The 21,651-nt window shown below is 38.1% G+C and overlaps 1 protein-coding gene across 3 annotated transcripts in view; it reads left to right on the forward strand.

Annotated features, from left to right (window-relative positions):
• Positions 1 to 21,651, forward strand: part of gramd4a (GRAM domain containing 4a) — a 57,498-nt gene that overhangs the window by 11,908 nt on the left and 23,939 nt on the right. For 2 of the 3 annotated variants that reach the window (XM_079622148.1, XM_079622149.1), the window contains exon 3: positions 1,971 to 2,079. In XM_079622148.1, coding sequence (XP_079478274.1) covers positions 1,971 to 2,079 — 109 coding nt within the window. Of the gene's footprint in view, positions 1 to 1,618; positions 1,880 to 1,970; positions 2,080 to 21,651 lie in introns of those variants that run through there. The other variant, XM_079622150.1, reaches the window with a different exon arrangement.

Consider the following 21,651-nt stretch of genomic DNA (forward strand, 5'->3'; position numbering starts at 1 on the left):
CATTTTGTGGTGATGTTGTTAGACTTTTTCTAAGTCCTTATGAAATTATTGCGAAATCTAGTAATGAAACTAAAAACTGAGTCTACTATACAGTATAGTATATTACTAGATTGTTATACAACCAAAGACAGCATCATAATTAGTTAAGTGGAATCTACATTGTATCCAAATTTGTTGAATTCCTTATGATTCATATCCTTATTAGTTGGTCCAAATATTTTGTGAGCAACAAAATTAAGCACAAATATTACGTTTTTACATAGTAGATGTTTTGCTAAGTTGTTTGGAGGGCTTTTAACTCTTTCCCCTCCATTGGTGGAAATTTTCGTCTTTCCGTGTTTTCACTGTTATACGGTAGGGGGGCGCTATCACACATCTTCTGAAAGAGTTCTGAATCTCCTGATCAAAACACATGTGAAGAATATGCAGAAATAAGCGATAACATATGTAATCTTATGCATATGTAAAATAACACTACATAAAACAGCATAAATCAAAACTGCCCAATGTTACTGAATGAAATGTTGACCCAGGAAGTGGTTAGGACTGTGAGCATTAGGGATGTTGATGGACTCTACTCTATCTATGCTTTGATCATCGTTCTGAACCAGATCTGGACGCAGTTTTTGACAAAGACAACTTTTTGCTAAAAAAAAATTCTTTTTTATGAAACTTACTCACATTCAAGTGTTCAGATCTGAATAAAAGCAGATGATCTGTTCTTTATATATATATATATATATATATATATATATATATATATATATATATATATATATATATATATATATATATATATATATATATATATATATATATATTGCAAGCTTAGATATTCATACCCACAAATATTCTGGGGGCCATGAAATATTTGGGAAAATTACCAAAAACGCTGGGTGTGGCTGGCAACTTTTTTTTCTAAACGCTGGCGGGGAAAGAGTTAAAAGTGTAATTTTTTTTCTCTCTGCTGATTTTAACATCACTGTTAAAGGAAGGGAAGGCTTTTTGTTATACTGGTTGAAACTCTCTTCACATCCTGATAGCAATAAATAATAGAAGTGGTCTAAATATTAAAAACATGTACATGTATCTTGTGTGGAAGTCTCAGGACCATGTTGGTCAAATGTCCTACGATGTCCTCCCTGCCTGTCAACATATGTGTTTTCTCATACCTTCGAGTAGACATCGTGTTTCATGAAGATCTTATGCTTTCAAAGCTAGCTTGCTATTGCTATTTGCTAGCCACCTTGTTGCCTGCCCTACCTTTAAGGATAGTCACTAGCGAATAGCATTTTTGTGATGCCAGTCAGCCTGTCAGAATCTTCTCGCATCTCTAGAGTGATTTGCTTGCCTCGGAAAACCTGTAGCCTAGAACTAAGTGCCCATCACAAAATCCATATTTTTTTTACCTTTTTGCTCAAACGTTTCTTTGTGCAAACTATTGAGAAGGATTTCCCGAGGTCTCTTTCATCCTCTTAATTTCTCTCTCCCTTTCTCTTCCCAAACGCGCGCATGTGTATCAGTGAAGATAGCATGCCTGCTCTGTCAGTCGCATTGGCCTCTTAAAGAGACACCTCTGCTTTTCTGCTGTGTATCTGCAGTGCCGCCCTCTCTCCTAATCTCTCACTCACCTACTTTCTCTGCCTCTCTCTCTCTCTCTCACTCACTGCGGTTCGTCTTTCTGCAGATCTAGCGGTCCTTCGGCCTGTGTGTGTGTGTGTTTGTGTGTGTAGGGCGGAATGGAGTCAGAAGCAGGTTCATGTTGTGCTATCAGTGAGTCAGAATTGTACAGTCCACATTTGTCATTGAGACTAGCCTTCAGTTTGAGGCTTATCTAACTAAAACAGGAGGAAGACATCATATAGAGGACTAGTATTCTGTAAGTCACCAGTCGGAGAGACTAGCTTTTTATTTGTGTGTGGGATGAATCACATCTATGTCTGTCAATAACCCTGTCTGTTTCTTTCTAGGCTGGTTTGGGGACTTTGTCTGTCATGCAAGACCTGAGGAGCGAATCAGAACGTCTCAATGAGGTCAAGGGTCATTTGGAAATTGCCTTACTGGAGAAACACTTCCTACGTGAGTACTTGAATAAGAATGTCTCCTTGTATTCTATGTATGAAAAGCAAAACAAAAAGTTGGGATTGCCCTATATGTACAGTATATGCATGGTGTTTCCTTCATACCTACAGGTTATGCAATATTAGATGGTGTTCGGCATGCATTGTATACTACTTTGTAATTTACAAAATATTGACCCAGATGACAGTGTGATGCTATTCAGCTGCATATGAGATGTGAGATGCTAGAGGTAGGGTGACCAAAATGCAGTCCCTAATTTGAAGCTTTGTCCCGTGTGCTGCAAGACGTAAGCAGTGTCCTGCATTTAAGTGTCTGTATTATTTTTTTTCCTTCCCTGAAATTACAACCACTATAAGAAATACAATAAGAAATATAATATTTAAAAGATTGTACAGGCGTCATGTTGTAGCTAGAGCCGGAAAGTAGCCAACCAACGCATGCGTAGAGTTTTTCCACTGATGACATGAGGGGCTTTCGCACCGAGTAGTTCAAGGAACTTAGTTCTAGGAACTAGGCACCAGGGTGGTTCCCCGAGAACTAATGGTTCCCTTCGGAACGTATTCCTGGGTACATTCGCCCGCCAGTAGGAACTCTGAAGTGACATAAGCCACATTTGTTGTTGTGACTTTTATTTTGACGGTGCGGCAGAACTTGATTTTGACGGCGCTGAGAAGACCAGAGCCTGAGCTCACAGTGCTCGCATTCTCCATGTTCATTACGAAATGATCTGTCTAACAGTCCTGTGTAATACATTATTAGATAGAACTGTTATACAAAGAAAGTAGACAGTATATGAAAAGGTATTAGCGTTTGCCGTGTGGATGATGTCTAGTGTTGCTAGCTGAGCAGAAATACATAATCAAGATTGGCTTGGCCCTCTCAAAGTTGCGTTGGATTTTCTCCTTAGCGTAAAGGTTAAGAGGCTCATCCATCACTGTTTTCCATGTCCAGGGGTTAGTTTGTGGAGTAAATATATTGGCTATAAAATCTGTGTGTTTAAAAATGGCGGGTGCTGGTGTTTCGTGTGCGTTCAGCCAATCAGCGAACACTAACATCACTGGTAGTTCCTATAGTGCTGGTTTAGACCCTACTCTGAAGTAGAAGCTAAATTAGTTCCTCCAAAAGGAGTTCCTAGAATTAAAATCGTTCCTAGTTCCGGGTACTTCTAGGAACTATGAAAAGGTTCCTCCGGTGCGAAAGCCCCTATGGACGATCAAAAGTAGATCTCATCAATAGTCATTAAATACAGCTAAACCAGCCAGTTGAATCTGTTAAAAACACATTTATTGTTTGCATAGTCTCATAGAGGAAAATAAACTTGTCGCTACTTAAGGACATTTATTTTAGTTTAAATGTGATTTCTATCGTCTAGCCTGTTATTCAGTTGATCATGTTTAGGAGAATGAATAGGTCCCATAGAGTAAATTACATTGCTTGAACCTGGGCAAATTGGGTACCAGTCACAGAGCCGGTCACAATTAACAAAGCTTATTGACGATTTAAAAAGTTATCACACTTGATTGTAAATATTTATTTACATTAAAGCCTATTTGCTTAGTATAATAGCAGTAAATGTATCTATCACTAATGTGTCACACATTGTCCTGCAAAATCACATCTACTGTCCTACAACCAAGCAATTACATGGTGGTCACCCTAGCCAGATGCTAGCAACGTCCTAAAGCCAAAATTTTGGTTTCGATCCATCATTAACATGCACTAATGTGAGTTAAAAAAATACTTCTTATAAGGGTAATTTGGCAAAAAATATCACAAAAAGTGACAAAAATACATACAATTTTGTGGAAAAATGTCACCATACTGAATTTGGAACTTGGCCTACTTCTACATTGTTGGCGCGGGTTTTTACCCCCAGAACGACCGATTATTGTTTATTGTTGTGACATGAACAGATAATGTATCCTCTGTATCTTGACAGTGGACTTGTGTTTATGTGGTTGGTTTAAGGACACCTTTTTTTATCTTAAGTCTTGGTCACACCAAACTAAAAAGTTGTGTCACATGTATTGGTGTGAACAAATTACAATTGTTACCTAATTGTGGACTGATTAGCTATTGATCACCTTGAGTGTGTGGATGTGTGTGAGAGAGAAAGCTTTCTGGTGCTTTTGTGTGAATGTTGTTGGTCAAAGTTTGCTATCTTTTTATGTAACAGAATGTCCGCACTATGATAGTAAAACCAAAACACCTACATAACGTGGACAAAATGTTCTCGCTGCAGTTCCCATGAGAAAAAACTGCTTTGTATCTGGACTAAATAATGTTTGTATTAAAGGGATAGTTAAGCTGACAAATAAGATTGTCTTGTTGCTCTAAACATGTTTGAGAAAAACTGAAGACAGTGAATAAGAACTAGAGAGAAAAAAGATGTTAAATCAGCATAACATATCATAAAAGCCACCCATACAACATGTGAGAAACAAACCGAAATAGTTCTGCTAAGCAGCTGTGGGCCACTATTACACAAAAATTGTGTCCATTGATGCAGATTGTTGTTCTTACTACTTTGAGTAAAGATAAAGGATGGATCAAGATTTGTTTTACAAACTTTAATGTTACATCAGTCATTCACGTGAGTGCTCTGCTACCGTATGCGCTGTTATTGATACAGTTAATGATATAGTTCCCACATGTGCACCACAATAAATTAGAATTATACACATCGGTTTGTTGATGGACATACACTTGTTAATGCTGCTGATGGTGTGGTATTAGTCAAGTCAAGTCACATTTATTTATATAGGGCTTTTTACAATACAGATTGTATCAAAGCAGCTTCACAGTGATAACATGAAAATAATACAAAAAAAACAATTTCATCGTCGTCCACCTTTAAGGCAGATCTATAATATTGTTGAATATTAAATGTCCCCAACTAAGCAAGCCAGAAGGCAAGGCAACAGCGGCAAGGAACCAAAACTCCATCAGGTGACAGAATGGAGAAAAAACCTTGGGAGAACCCAGGCTCAGTCGGGGGCCAGTTCTCCTCTGGCCAATGAGTGAACAGTGTATGATTATGATTCAGGAGCATTACAGGTCAGAAGTCAGAATGAATCAGAGAATTTGTCCAGTTCCGGTTGGTTGAAGTCGGAGTGGAGAGGAGGAGAGACTGGTGGTTGACACTTCAGGTCAGCGGCGTCGTCGTGTCCTGGCGCTGGTCCTTCATCAGATCTGGATACGGCCTGGTTCCGGTGGACAACGGTAAACCTCGGGATAGACAGAGAGACTAATATTAGCGTAGACGCCATCCTTCTTATTTACGGGAAGTGTCCCCGGTCCTGGCTGTTCTAAACTATGCAGCCTAACATTGAATTATAGAAGTTTATAATGTGTTATGTGTATGCTAGGCCGAAGAGATGTGTTTTTAATCTAGATTTGAACTGACAGAGTGTGTCTGTTTCCCGGACAATGTTAGGAAGACTGTTCCAAAGTTTTGGTGCTAAATAGGAAGAGGATCTACCACCAGCAGTCGATTTTGATATTCTAGGTTTTATTAACTGGCCGGAATTTTGAGATCGCAGTAGACGTGAAGGACTATAATGCGTTAAGAGCTCGCTCAAGTACTGCGGAGCTAAACCATTCAGTGCTTTGTAAGTGATCAGCAATATTTTAAAATGTATACGATGTTTAATAGGCAGCCAATGCAGTGTTGACAGAACGGGGCTAATATGGTCATACTTCTTGGTTCTGGTAAGAACTCGAGCTGCTGCGTTTTGGACCAGCTGTAGTTTGTTTATTAAGCGTGCAGGGCAACCACCCAGTAGAGCATTACAATAATCTAGCCTTGAGGTCATGAACGCATTAACTAATTGTTCTGCATTATTCATTGAGAGCATATGACGTAATTTAGATATATTTTTAAGATGAAAGAAAGCGGTTTTACAGATACTAGACACATGACTTTCAAATGAAAGATTGGTATCAAAGAGCATACCCAGGTTCCTAACCGACGATTACAGTTGCAACATCTTGTAAAGTACATCAAACTGAGTCAAGTCCTATTTATCTATATATAAAGTCTTTGTCTGAGTAGCGTATCACTGAGAAACGTCCTGCTCAAGCTGTGCTTGCGATGGAGGTTCGGGTTGAATGAATAGTTCTTCCAATGTTTCATCTTCAGACTCGCGCTCAGATTGATATGGTAAAATCTACGCCATCGCCATCTTTACTGTGTGTACAATCGCTGAGCTTTAGGAAGTCTCCTGAAATTCAGTTATGCTGATGGACATTTTCTTTCCATGTTGCGCTGTAAGCGGTAAACCAATCACAATAGACTGGGCCATCTGGCCAATCAGAGCAGAGTAGCTCGTGGAAAGGAGGAATTTAGAGAGACTGAATCTTTGGACGAGTCGTTTGAGAATCATTGAAAACTGTAGGGATGTGCAACGTATATTATGAGAAAATAAAAGTGTTTTTTTTACCTTTAATGACTGTTGAAGGAGACCTCCCAAACAAAATTAGAATAGGGGCACTTTAAATGCAAATGTTTCTGTAAGGGTTAGGGGTATAGACAATATAATTAGCATATAATTAGCTCGGTATAACAACAATAGAAAATCCGTACCCTAAAGGACAAACGTGTGTGTGTGTGTGTGTACATAGTGTCCATCACAGCTACAGTAAACATTGGACTGGCTCAGTGTCTCATTTAAGAATGACATAGGAAAAAGCAACTGAAGGTCATTTGTGAATGACACAGTCACAATCTACTGTTATATAACCCAATGCGTGCCACTGTCTGCACACACGGGAGAACCCACACATGAGAGGGGAGTGAGACAGCACATAAGCTAGAGGAAAATGAATGGGGAGAGGGATATAAAATATGAAGTAGGAAAGGGATTAAGGAGTGAAGCTGCTAGAGCATCAGAACTGAGGATTTTTTTCAGGAAACACAGTTTTAACCATATCTGTGCGCTCTGGTGTGCGAATATGCATACAGTATCATGCATATGAATAGGAAAAATTACAGTGCTAGAACTTATGTTATAGTCCTGCCTTTTAGCTAAAACAGCCATTCACTGTTTTGATAGAGGCAGTGTTATGAGCCCTGTTGTATATTCCAAAGAGCAAGTTTGTTCACTATTGAACACACATGACGTTAGCTGGACCAGATCAGTGTTTTTTTTTATGATTTGAGCTAAAGATTTATATGATATAATCAAAGTGTACATCTTCAAAGTGTACAAGTCTTTTGAAGTAGGTCTAAGACTTGGGGAACATGTCTAAAGCTTAAAATTTTTCATTGAACACAAGTGAATGAATGAGATTTGTGAGCTGAATAAGAGCTGCAGAGTTCAAGATTTTCTGTGCATAACAACTTTTTTTTTATTCCTCACACAAAGCTATCGCTTCTTGAAATATAGTTGATGAGTCATATGGGCTGCCTTTGGGATGCTTTTTTATTGAGCTTCTCTCTCATTTGTGTAGCTTGACAGTGTAAATCACCTTCTACTTTTTATATTGTATTTGGAAATTCTGTATAAGACTAACTTAATTGTTTCATGGACAAGAAAATCATGGTTTTCATTTCATCTTTTGCTTCGGTTCATTCAACGAAGCACATATTTAACATTGAGGCACTCGCCAACACCACTAGGAGTTGAACCTATATTATGTTTGCTGACCGCGCCATGATCTACCAGTTAAACTACAGATATTGTTGATGGGAGTGTGTGTGGAACAGACGCTGGGTTTTACCCTCTGCTGACATCAATTTCCACATAAGAGAGTCTATTTTAAGCGTGTGTGTTTGTGTCTGTGTTTATCCCGTGTGTTCCCGTCTTAAGGCTCTGACCCATTTAACAATGTGTTGCCAGTCATCACAGAGTAGTTGTGCTGACATCACAGGCACTCCATGTTACATTCTTGTCTCCAGTATTGTTTTTCCTCAAACTTAGAGATGTAACATATGTAACAAACATATTTGGACTTCAGATTTGTTTAACCCCTTCTCCCACACACCCCATTTTGGCAAGTGGGGCATAAATTACATGCCCAAAATAAAAAAGGTTGCTGCTCTACTGTATTTAGAAAGCCAACACTTGAGACTTTACAGTTCAAGACTCAGATTTACATTATTATGGATATATATTATCTTTAAAAATATTAACAATATATATTTTAAATGTATAAAAATATGAGGTGCCTGTAGTGTAGCAACTCAGAAATACGATGAAACATAAGCCACAAATGTCGTCATGCTTCACTTTAAATCTCTAAAACTATGAATTTTATGAAACATTTTATAAGACCATGTCATGTGAGTTTTTAGAGAACGCTGATAATATGCTAATCAAATATATTATTGCCCTGTAAACACCCACTTGCAGTCTATTGCCAATATCTGGTGTGGTGAACTGCCCCATTCATGTTTCTATTGTTCTCACTGGACAAACCTTTCACACTTCTGACATAATCTTCATTATTCTTTTATCATTATTCTTTTGTTTGTATTCAGCCATTATTATCCTTAATTCTGGCATTACATGGCTTGCCCACCTACCACCTATCTTGATCCCTATATAATCCACCTATTAAGTTAAAAAAAAATTTAAAAAACGTGTATTCTTGGGACCTTATGTGAATTATTTTAACAAATGTTCCTGGCATGACAGGATAGCATCAAGCTACATTACACAATTTTAAAGATTCATTTTACTCTTACTTAAAACTCACTTTAAAGGTGCCATGTGTAATTGTCTGGCAAAAAAAATCAAGTCATACTCCACATTCCATACCAGATGGGGGCAGTATACCTCACATATCAAAATATGTGATGTAGGATATGGTATTCTATAAATCACACACTATAAATATGATAAAGAAGCAGAAACAGATAGTTGCAGTAAAGTAAGATATTTTAATAAGTTGAAGAAACAATAATGATTTGTGACACACACACACACACACACACACACTCGATTTGCGCATCGCCATCATGTGTGTATTACAGGTAACGTTATTATATTGCTTCCTGATATCACGTGCACAAACACAAATAACCTATATTTATATATATATATATATATATACTACAGGGCAGTTGAATGCTTGTATCTGATAACCGTGAAGCTCTTGTAATTATTACTTTACCCAACCTCTCCATGTCGAGTGATGCAGTAAACATCAGACAGCGCACGTGAACCGATCATCTCTACTATATAGTAAAAAAAAACACGAACACTGTTGAAAGATACAGTAGGCTACACATGACCTGTTCGCGCCACAAATTGTTCTCCGTCCTTAGCGACCGAGTCATTGAATGTGAAACAGCCGGCTGCTGTCGTCAGCGAGCAGCACTCTTCAGACAACGAGGGCGCGCGCGCCGTGTTGATACCTCCGTTTCAGTTTCTCGATCCCGCGCAGTGCGGCGGTCAGAACACGGAGACCATTCTGCCCCTAGATATCCGTGCGAAAGCATGGGGAGCGATCCCGGGCGTGTCAGAATGGGTGCTGAACGTTGTAAAACAGGGCTTTGCGCTGCAGTTCGCTCGCCGTCCCCCGCGCTTTCGAGCCCGGACCGTGGCGAGCGGTCCTTTTCTTATCTGATCTGATTTGTGCTTCAGAGCGCGGTGGTTGTAGGGGTCTCTTGCCAAAGGCTTCAGCCATCCTTCCGCTCTCTTCCCTGAATTGAAATGAAGTAGTGGGCTGTGGCTGTACTTTCCACACGATAGACATCAGGTTCAAGTACGCCCACAAGCTGTGCGAGTTATTCGTGTATTGCAGGGTTGGCTGGTGGTTATGTTGCCCCGCATACCGCCTCCCATGGCCGAAACTGGTATTACAACACCTGTCGGGCCGTGGCTAGTAATGCTAATGCTAATTAAGGTTGATATCTCTGCAGCACTATAACTTGACATTTTTTTAATGACATCATTGCCCTTATTTCTTCTCATTCTTTTGATGCGTGTAGCTCATTTTTTGGATATTTTTACCTCAATTTTTACACATGGCACCTTTAAACAACAATTGCAATCTTATGTGGATTTTAGTCAATAATGTTGTTGAAATATTCTACGTTATTCTCTTTTATAAGTAGCTAATCGCTACACTTGCTTAGCATTTATAATGTAAACATTCTTTATTGATATGAAAATACACCAAATCGCATGGAAATCGCACACAAATCATATACTATCGTAATAGTGTGTTTAGTAGCTTATTGTTTCACGTGTAGAAATGTTTCTTTAGTTTTAGAGACGTTTTCCACGGAGCTCAGAACAAGTAAGTACAGGACATACATTTAATTCTATTAAATTTCAGTGTTAATTTAATATATTATTAACCTCTTAGAGTATTAACCTCTAAAGGCGCTTTATCTTTGCAGCCGACACTGACTCAGAAATCGCTATTTATTAATATATTGTTAAATAAAAATTGTTAAAATGTTCAGACAGCCTTGCTGTTTTTTTTCCTGACATCATTACTTTGGCCTGTGCCTTTCTGCAAGCTTTATGTGTGCGCTTGAGTGCTTAATTTATATTACAAATGCTTTCTCTGCCCTGAAACTAACCATTTTCCGATGCCACTCCCCAAGTATACAAGTAATTAAATTAATATCATAAACATCCGACTTGTCGACTAATGGCTTAAAATTTTAGTCTGGGGCAGCCCTATTATTTAATTTGTATTTACTATTATTTAATTTAGTATGTTAGATATTACATTTTAAATCCTACATTCAATGTGGTGTCAGATTTTTGAACCGCACTGTATATTGATTGGTTTTATGATGTGATTTATAGACATGATTGAGTCGTGGCACCATATGTGTGTTTGTTGCAGTGTCACATGTCTGTTAGGGTTAGGTAATGAGATTAAGAGATGAGAAGTTCATTGCCTTCTCTCTGGGAGCACACACAAAACCCACACATGAAAATGCTGATTCAAACATATAAATCTGACATATTTCAGTTTATTGACTCCATTTAAGTAATGCATGGAAGCTCTCTGGGACACAAAGAAAATCCAATCATAATTTATCTGAGGCCTTTGAAAAATACCACTCACAATATTCATAACATATGTGTGGGAAGGAGTGTTACATAACAGTTCCTTGTGAAGACACATCACAGCTGAGGATTCCTTTTCTTGCATTATTTAATCTCAATTGCACTGCTTAACACCAGACTGCTCTGAAATTAGCTATTCTCTTTTACTGTTATTTATAACCCATGTTTTCTGTCTCCTATTTCCTTTTCCTCCCTACAGAAAAAAACACAATAGACAATAAGGTTTCCTGAAAGAAATTTGAACATGCCATAAACCACTTATTATGTCATTTAAGGCCCTTTATTTACAGTACAGTAGTATAAGATCAACCAAATATCAGTAAAGATTACTTTAAGCGGTTAGCCTTATGATCAGTGAAACAAACAAAATTGAAGAAGAGACCAGAGTCATGTGTAGGTTTTAGAATATAAAGTTTAGAATATGATATCAATCACTCAGAACCTCCTAGTAACAACACAACAATTCACAAGCAACATTTCAGAACGCCTTTCATATTTCAACAATCTCATAGCAACACCTGGAAACAACCTAGCAGGCTTGTTTTATATGGGCAAGCATCTCTCACATTTCTATAGACATGTAAAAAAAATAATTTTCTCTTTACAAACTCCAAAGTGATAAAGAATCGTTGGTTGCTTGTCAGATTTGTCCCCTCACTGTGGCCTTGACTCATAATTAGTATGACAGTGGTGCCGCTGGCAGGAACTGTGACAGCCTGTAAAATATCAGCTGAAGAGCGGGACAGAATTAGGCCAGTGAGTGGGCTAACATTGATCCAGAGCTCTTTTACAGAGGATAGATAGACAAAAGAGAATGAAACAGCAGAAAGAGAAAACAGCAATGTTAAAAGAGAATAATACATGAAAATGACTTTCATTATACCTCTAAAAACTCAGTAGTCTTGGTAGTTTGCCCCCCGCAGATGCGCCCCATACATTGTAGTGATAAATGCCGCCAGAAGCCTGGTGGCTCAAATGGCCTAAACCTGCTGGGGTTTTCTGCTATTTACGGAAACAACATGCCAATGTCATTTCCCTCAGTACTCCTCTAATTTTCTTCCTCCCAAACTCTGAGAGACTGTCTCTTATGTACTACACCCACACCATCTCCTCCACTTTCTATTTCTTTCAGGCAGGTTACCATGCGACCGCGGCATTCACTTAGGGGTTTATTGTTGCACTGAAAGGCTGGCGCTGACGCAGAGAGAGAAAGCTTATGTTTTCTCTCGGAGGAACGAGAGGTTCACTGCTGTGAAAGGCAGCTAACATCACAGTACAACAATACGCCAACCAATAGGCCTGGGCTCTCAAAACCAAGAACAGTGTCTCAGAGATTTCACCATGAATAATTAAAGATTGGTGATGACAGCAGAATAGTCCATTCAGGCATTTGTTTACTGGAATATTGTAGCTTTGACATTAGAATTTTTACTATATTCGAATGTTCTCTTCAACCATAATAATGTATATAGTAATATAGCAAAGTCTTCAATTGCCAGACCCCCTAAGACCTAGAACCGTACCAAACTCCCAAAAGACCAAGACTAATACCAGACACCCAAAGGCCCAAAATAATACCTGGCCCCTTAAGACCCAGAGCCACTCTAATACCAAAGACGAAGACCAATTCTAGGCAACCAAAGACTTTAAACAAAACAAACTCCCAAAAGATGATTAATGCCAGACACCGTAAGGCCCAAAACAATACCAGACCCCATAAAGGGGTCATATAATGCCAAGTTAATATGATTCTTTAGGGTCTAAATGAAAAGTTTGTAATATACTTTAATTAAAAATTCTCATTAGTATTGTAAGAAAACGTTAATTTTACCTGGTCAAAAACAGCTCTGTTTTCAGCCCGCCATTTAAGTGCATGTGTCTTTAAATGATAATGAGCTTTGCTCATTCCACCCCTCTGTTAAGTGGGCCGTTTTGACACAACACACGTAGTGTTGCCTTGACAACAGTTCAGGGTATATTTTGGAGAAAGAATGGCGAGCACTCCAAGAATGGAGTCTCTGAGGACACATCTGTCCAACCGTATCAATTTGAACCGGAGTCGGACCCAGAACAAGATGACGGCCCCGAAGAAGTTCGACAATTAAGGCTCGAACAGGACGTTTCTGAATGGTTGGTTAACGTAATGTCACTTTGATCTATCTTTGTATGTACTGGCAGGGTAGAGTAGTGAGATATGAACGCTACAGTATGTGTTTACTGATGTATATGTTAGTTCATTGACAGATTGATGTTACAGCTAATGGTCATGAAAAAGCTTTTTTCGGTAAATGTAGGCTTGTCAGTGATGAATAAAACTTTACATTCACTTCTTCTGGAGGTGCAGCAGGAACACAAATAGTTGATACCGATTCTTTTTTCAGGAGCAGCTTCTTAGCAAAACCAGCTTTATACTGACTCTCGTTTATAAAGCAGTCTGGTGAGAAATGATTCGTGCAAACATGAAAGCATTGACGTTGATCGTGGGGAATATTCCCTTCGAAAACAAAACTCAGCCACTGCGTCTTCAGCGGTTCGGATTTAGGAACATCAAAATGACTGCTGTGTTCGTTATTACACCCAAGAACAGAACACCACAATCGCTTAGATGCCATTCTGCTCCAGCGTATCAACAATGGCGGACTATGATGACAGCTCGCTCAGGGATCTGTGTTGAAACGCCGCTGTCAATTAACAATCGTGGGAGGGGCGTCCGACCGTGTGACGTCACACGGTCAGACAGCTCGATTTGAGACAAGGGGAAACATATAAGGAGATTTAAAAAAAAAAAAAACACTGGATGGATTTTTATCATTATATGATGGTTGTGTACAGGCACTGCCAACACACATTTCAGTACAATCAACTTGTAAATGTGCATGTACCATTATATGACCCCTTTAAGGCCCAGACCGTTTATAAAATACCTACTGTAAGACTAAGACCAATTTTAGACAACCAAAGACTCAAAATAAAACAAAACTAATTACAGATTAAGACCCAAACCAATACCAGATCCCTTAAGACTTAGAGCAGTTACAGACTCCCAAAGACTCAAATCAATACCAGGCCCCAAAACCCCAGAACAATACTAGACCACCACCTAAGGCCCTTACCAACACCAGTATACCACGCATTCTAATACCCAGACCCAAATCAATAACAGACCCCCTAAGATTCAGACCAATAAGAGCCCACACTAATGGGCCCTAGAGAGAGAGACTAGAGAGCCCCTCCCTCTAAGACTCAGAACCAAACACATAGCAGACCGCCTTACACTGTGTATACTCCGGACACGAGCGTTGCAATGCTGCGACGCGTCAACGGTCACATCCGGTGTAGACACAATGTTAGACCCAGACTAATACCAGACACCCTAAGAGCCAGACCAAAACCTGACCTCTAGATAAGGCAAAACTAAATTAAAGCCAAGACCTGTTGATCCAAACCATTTCAATCCCCTGAAACAGAAATATTTTGTTGCAGCATTTATTTCAAACATAGAGATATTTCGAATGATGGCTCAGTTCTGAGCTTTTATAAAGTTATTGCAAATTCTCTTATTGGTTGAAGATGCCTGCTGATCTGTGGTTGAGGTAATTATCACCTTCTGTACAGTGGAAATAGACTGTGGTCTGAGATGTCAAGTAATGTGTCCAACCAAGGCTATGTTTATGTGGTCTTTAAAGGTCTCTAAACCAAGACAACAATATTTGAGCCCTGCTTAATAAAACAATGGAGCACAAACAAAGCAATGGTCATCCTATGCTATCTGAGCACCTTTGATGATATCAAAGTGGAAAATGATGATTGACATGGTGACTGATATGGTGTTCTGACTTTGATGTGCAGGAAGTAGTCTTTTCTTGTGTACCCACAGACAGATGAGCTACATCTCAGGAAGTTTCTTAGAAACAGGATGTTGGTATGGAATAGCAGAAGCGTTGCCCTCTGTATTTGTCTTTAAAGACAGTATCTGCTTGCTCTTGCAAAATACATATATGACAAGTCCCTTGACATTTGAATTCAAAACGAAGGATAATGGTCCCCATTGGCATTATATAAAACAATATCAAAGTTAAACTGATGCTGTTGAAGCAAGGAAAAGATATTTGCAAAAATGTTTAGAGGAACTCAAACCCTCGTTCCTAATGGTGTAATTCTGTTAGGGTTATGAATAGGTGTCACAAGTAGTGGCTGATTTAAATAAAGCTACACCAAACTCTTTGAGCATGCAAATTATGAATGGAAAAAATTCAAATGGATTCTTTTTAAACTACAGTATGGTCATTGACAACCCTGAACCACATGAAGTCATGGAAGCATATAGACCGAATGAATGTGAAAAGTACGGGCCAATGGTTTTCTCTGATGAATAGAGCTTTTGTTTCACCTCAATCATTAGGGAACAGCAGTTTTCCTGCTCAATTTACCGTCAGGGTTTAGATCCAGTCTGCTTAGCTGCGTAATATGATTGTTGTTTTGAGGGTTGCAGTAAGGGACATATACAATCTATTGGATGCCAGCTTCTAGATTCTACATCAGGATTCTACAAATGGATCCTGCCATTTGGATAAGTTCACAACAGGCAAAACTGACCATAGGTATTTGGTGCACTAAGAGGCAAAGATGAATTTTAAGGACATTTATTTTTGTTTGTGGAGTGAAAAAATCACTGAGGCCTTGATGACTGAAGGCAACTATGCTTGAACATTAGAGCCACTGCCTGACTTCGATTGTTCATGAGTTCTTGATGCATCGGGGCAAGATGGAGGCCTATCTCTCAGATATGAATTTCTTCTGCGATGGAGTCACAGATGACCTCAAAGGCAACCTTAGCCTAAGTAAGTGGGCAACACCATTTTAGTCAAGCTCTTGATTCCATTCTTCTTGTTGAAAGAGTTGATTTAAGGTAATAGTTCACACAAAAATTTTAATTCTCTCATAATTGACCCTTGTGCCTAAAGAGAAATTCTGGTCGCTCTTTTCTTTGGAATTACAGTTCATGGGAATATAAGCTTTTAAGCTTATACAAGGACTCAAAGGCATAATATAACCATCACAAATGTCTTCTGAAGCCATATGTGAGAAACCGACTGAAATGTAATACGGTTTTCACTGGTAATCTTCCTTTCCAGTGAGCAGTTAACCAAGTCAGTGAGCTTATTTCAAGAACATAATCTGTCAGATTTGTGAATGAATCATTCAGACCAGTTTGACTTTTAACATTTAGACTTACATTTCCATCTGTTTTTCACACAAAAATATAGAAGACGTGGAATTTTGTGCGCAAGGATTACTTTATAGTACATGGAATTCAATAATTGAAAATCAATTGTAATTTAATAAAAATAGCAGCAATGCAAATACTTTGTTCCTTCTGTGCTCTACAGAAGAAATAAGCCAAAGAAGTTTGGAATGTTGAGTAAGTGATGGCCGTAATCTCATTTTTGTGTGTTCTATTTCCTAGGGTCTCAGATCTGTATTACTAATTATACGTTCTTACTACAGTTACTTTTTAAAGGTGTGGTATTTACGATAATTGGTATACTTGTCTAGTGGCATCCACACATAATGCACTGGCTGAGAGTTTGATGGAGTGTTGTGACTAGAGGTCGACCGATTCATCGGTTTTGCCGATTAATCGGCACCGATTGTTGACTGGTGGAACTATCGTTATCGGCAAAAATATATACCGATAGTTTTTCCTGGTTGCGTCCATTGCTGGAGCGGCTGAGAAGCGCGCGCTGTCATTCAATACACAGTGTAAGAGCTGAGAAGGCTCTGCTGGCATGATGCAGTACAAGAGCGGCCTCTAGAGGTGTAATAAAAACTCGTGCCTCGTGTTGTTTACTTCGACACGTGATTCTGCGTGCTGCACTGAGAGCACATGCTGCGCGGAGAGCGCTGACATCAGACGCGCGTTTAAAGCACCGACAGCTCAAATGTATGTATACAGTACATTGTCATATCATTATAAAGTGATAAATTTGTTGACTAAATGCTGCATTAGTAGAGAAAGAACAGCACAACAGTATGTTTGTTTGCTTTCGAGGCTGAGAGGACGCTAACATTAGTAGTAGCCTACCTCAAGCGGTTAAAACACTGACAAACATAAACGTAAGTCCGACCCGAATGTTTAATGTCACAATTGTTACCTCTATTTGCATTAGTTCATATCCAGCTGGTCACTTTTATGCATTAAATATGCAGAGAAGCTGCATATTTAAAGCTAGAGACGTAAGCAAACTGCTATGTTCATACAGCCGACAGAAACATAAACGAATCAGAAAAGCATTCGATTTCGGTTATTTATTTTTTTTTTCATCTTCACTTTAATAAAAATTTTGTTACTTTTTTATTAATTAAGTTGGCTTGAAAAGAACAGTTAAATAGTTAAATTTTGATTGTAACTGGTTTTATTTGTTATTTAGAGTATTACTTTTTGTTTCAGTTTGAATGAATGTCTTTTATTGACTTAAATATTTATTCACATTTATATATTTATTTCATTTAGCATGTTTTCATGGTTCAATACAGTTTTTTTTATTTTTATAATAAAGTTCAGCACTGTTTTACTTGGAGTGTTATGTTTGTTTTTATCCAGTATCAATTTTAAAAACTATCGGTTCATTAATCGGTTATCGGCAAGTATGGCCCAACGTAGCTATCGTTATCGGTAAAATCCACTATCGGTCGACCTCTAGTTGTGACAACAGTAAAACAGGTCATGCCCAAAGCTATAGTACCATGATGCAATCCAGAGTGGCAGTATTACCAGAACATCAAACCAGGCCACTGGTCAATGCTAATTACACAAGCAGAGAACAAATGAGAGGGAAACTGACAAGAATGTTTGTTCTCAGCTAACAGGGAGCTGTTTGTTTGCTTTGTTAGCGGTGTTAGTATTTCTCCAGGCTATATGTTCATTCATCTCTGCTGTGCTCTTAATAGGTTTACATGAATCGCTGCCATGCTTAGTAAGAGCACTTGTAAGCTTCCTAAGATCAGCAACCCACAAGTGACCGCTTGTGACCTTTGCTTTAGGTTATGTTTGAGGTTGGTCAGCACACAGTTCTTTATGATAAAATCATAAATCTGATTTCAAAGAATCTTTAACTGGTTAGTCAAGTCGTCACCTATATAGTCACCTTTATTTATATAGCGATTTATACAATACAGATTGTTTCAAAGCAGCTTCACAGTAATAAACAGGAAAAAAAAGAATGAGTGATCCAAACTTTATCAAAGTTAGTCTCCAATGCAGTGTTAATATTGACAGATTTAGTTTTATTCATAGTCTTTTGGGGATAATCAAAAGACGTTCATAGTCTTTTGACTAAAATTCAATTTAGTTTTAGTAATTTTTTAGTCATATGAATTGGTTTAGTTCTCTTTTGTGTGGTCACGCTTATTCAGGTCTATCCATATGTCTTCTCTTCTCTTTCTCCCAGATGTTTAAATTGTTTAACGTTTTATGAGACATGCATCAAGCGCGTGCCAACTCATGTCCCGCAGGGTAGATCAGCACATTACAATTCATATGTGCGCTACACACACAGGACATCAGTTCTGACTGGATCTCTTCTCAAATCGTCCATCTAGTTTTTTTTAAATTCATTGACGAAAATGTCACTAGATTTTGGCATTCAAAATGCCGTTGACCAAAATAATGACAAATTATTCGTCAACGAAATTTACACAGCTCCGATGGCATGCCCTCGGTTGTTTATTCCTTGCCTAACTATTATGAAATCATGAAATTGATTAGTTGCTGTCTTTACATGTTGGCATAACAGTCTCTTCCTTTCTAAGAAATCACTTTCATAATCATTATGAAGAGTGATTTGTTGGTCATGAAACCAAAGAGCCTTGTGTTCTTTAGAAACTAAAATTACTGGTGGCCCTTTATTTGTATTTGTTTTGGGATTTTACTGATTTTATTAACTCAATCTTTGCAGTACAGTGTTATTAATATAAGATCTATCGCCCGCTATGTTTGGTTTGCACAGACAGCAGCAGAAGTTACAGCGATGTGGCGGTTGGCTGCTGGGGGGGAAAAAGAATGGCACATGGAGTTTCCATAAAAGTGATCTATAAAAAAAAGAAACTAAAATACATTTAATTAAAGTGGCAAGCAGAACTGAGAGTGGGCGCAATCCGGTATCGCCTATGTCAGGATCCGGCACTGCAATATAAATGGGCTGGCCTGAGTTTTTGTATAATTGGTGCTCTCAAAGAAATCTGTGGTGTGACTGTGTCGTTCTAGCAACAATCATATTGGTCCAGTGTGAAACCATTAGCAGAGGAAGTCAACAAGGTTTTATTTAGGGAATTACGGATGAGGATGGATGCACCTTTTAGCCTTACATGGCTAGTCTGGTGTGAGTGTGTGTAACAGCTCCTGAATCTTTTATATGGTCTGATAGGTGGAGATGGAATTAGCTTGTTTGTATTTGTGCTCATTTATCACGGTGTTCTAACTTGGATATTAAGGTATGCGTCAGCAATAAATCAGATGCCTTTATTTTGGGTAAATATCGTTTGTTTTTTTGTAAATACATCATATGCAATTTATATTTTATTTTTGGTAAATTGCTAGAGATGAGAGACATTTTCTAATTGATCTAAACTAGCCTTAGACCAGCTATATATGATTACGTGCTATGCATCCGGACTGCTAAGAGATAATATGGCCACTTGATGCTCAATTCTGATTTGTTGACTATATCCGATTTTGGAAAAACTTTAGTTTAGGGTCTAACTCTCACTATTAACTAGTTGCTTATTAGCATGCATATTACTAGGATATTGGCTGTTTATTAGTACTTATAAAGCACATATTAATGCTTATTCTGCATGACCATATTCTACATCCCTTAACCCTACCCAACACCAAAACTTAACAACTACCTTACTGACTATTAATAAGCCGTAATTAGGAGGTTTTTTTTAGACAAAAGTCGTAGTTAACAGTTAAAAGTGAAAATTGGACCCTAATCCAATGTGATCCCGATTTGTTTTTTTGAATGTGCTATACACTATACACTTGGCGAAACAAACGAAGGTAGACGTACTGATCTGGAAAAGCTTAGGAACTTGAGGAACCTGAAAGTCTAGGTAATGAAAACTTTTAAAATAATATAGGCATAATAAATAATCCATGTGAGTGAGACTCTAGTGTTTAATCCAAATTTTATTAATCAATGTGATTGCAGTCTATATTCACAAAATATCTTCACTTCCACATAGCTTAATGTGTGCCTGATCACATGAAAGCGGACCGTTTGTAGCTTGAAACCAGAAATCTCTTGTGTCAAAGAGATAAAAAAAAAATGTCTTAACTTGTGTTCTGAAGATGAATGAAAATCTTTTGGATTTGGTACAATATGAGGGTGAGTAAATGCTGTCTTTTTGTGTTAACTAACCCTTTAAAGGAATAGTTTACCTAAGAATGGACATTCTGTCATTAATTACTCCCCCCTCATGTCGTTCCAAACCCGTAAGACTTTCGTTCACCTTCAGAAGACAAATTACGTTTTCAATAAAATCTGAGAGCTTTCTGTCCCTCCAAAGACGGCTACAAAACGACCACTTTGACACTTCAAAAAGTTCATGAAGTGTTCGTCAAACTAATCCATATGAATTGAGCGGTTTGGTCTAAATTTTCTGAAGAGACTAGATCGCTTTATATGATGAACAGATTTAATTTAGGCTTTTTATTAAACCGCTCAATTCATACGGATAAGTTTTATGAACTCTTTATGAACATTTTTAAGTGTCAAAGTGGTAGTTCTGTCTATGGAGGGACATAAAACTCTCAGATTTCATTAAAAAAAGATCTTCATTTGAGTTCCGAAGATGAACGGAAGCCCGACGGGTTTGGAACGACATGAGAATGTAATGACATTATTTTCATGACATAATTTTCAAACTAACTTGATTAGGTATTACCTTGATATTATTACATTACCATTTGAATTGAGCACAGATGAATTATATATATATTCTTTCAAATTTCAACCTATACATAGTATACAAATAGCATAAGTTAAGTTCAGTCTCCAGATTCTGTGACTAAAATGCAATGTATACTCATAACATACCTCAGACATAATGACTCGTATCTCTATTTGTCTGTCTGGTGTTTGTGGTCATTCTGAAATGGCTCTGTTGTGCAGGATGGAGGACTATCAGTACTACAGTATATCACTCCACTTCTGTTATTGGTGCCTTATGGCGTCTCTTGTCTGCGGGGTGCTGTGAATCTACTGGCATTGAGAGAGAGAGAGAGATCGTGAAGCACATTGTGAAGGGCTATTATTACTAAGAGAGAACGAGAGTGTCGGGAGAGGAAGAAGGAATGAAAAAGAGGCAGAGACAGATTGGGATATATATATTTCATGACCTTCCCAGCATTCTTACTTACTTGATAGGTTTCATATTGCTTATTTCTTTTACAAGAATCTATTGCTAATTCATACCCGGTACTATAATAATAATAATAATAATAATAATAAAAAACATACTAGAAGCC

The sequence above is a fragment of the Phoxinus phoxinus genome, assembly GCF_949152265.1.
Source record: "Phoxinus phoxinus genome assembly, chromosome: 9".
NCBI classification, from domain to species: Eukaryota; Metazoa; Chordata; class Actinopteri; order Cypriniformes; family Leuciscidae; genus Phoxinus; species Phoxinus phoxinus.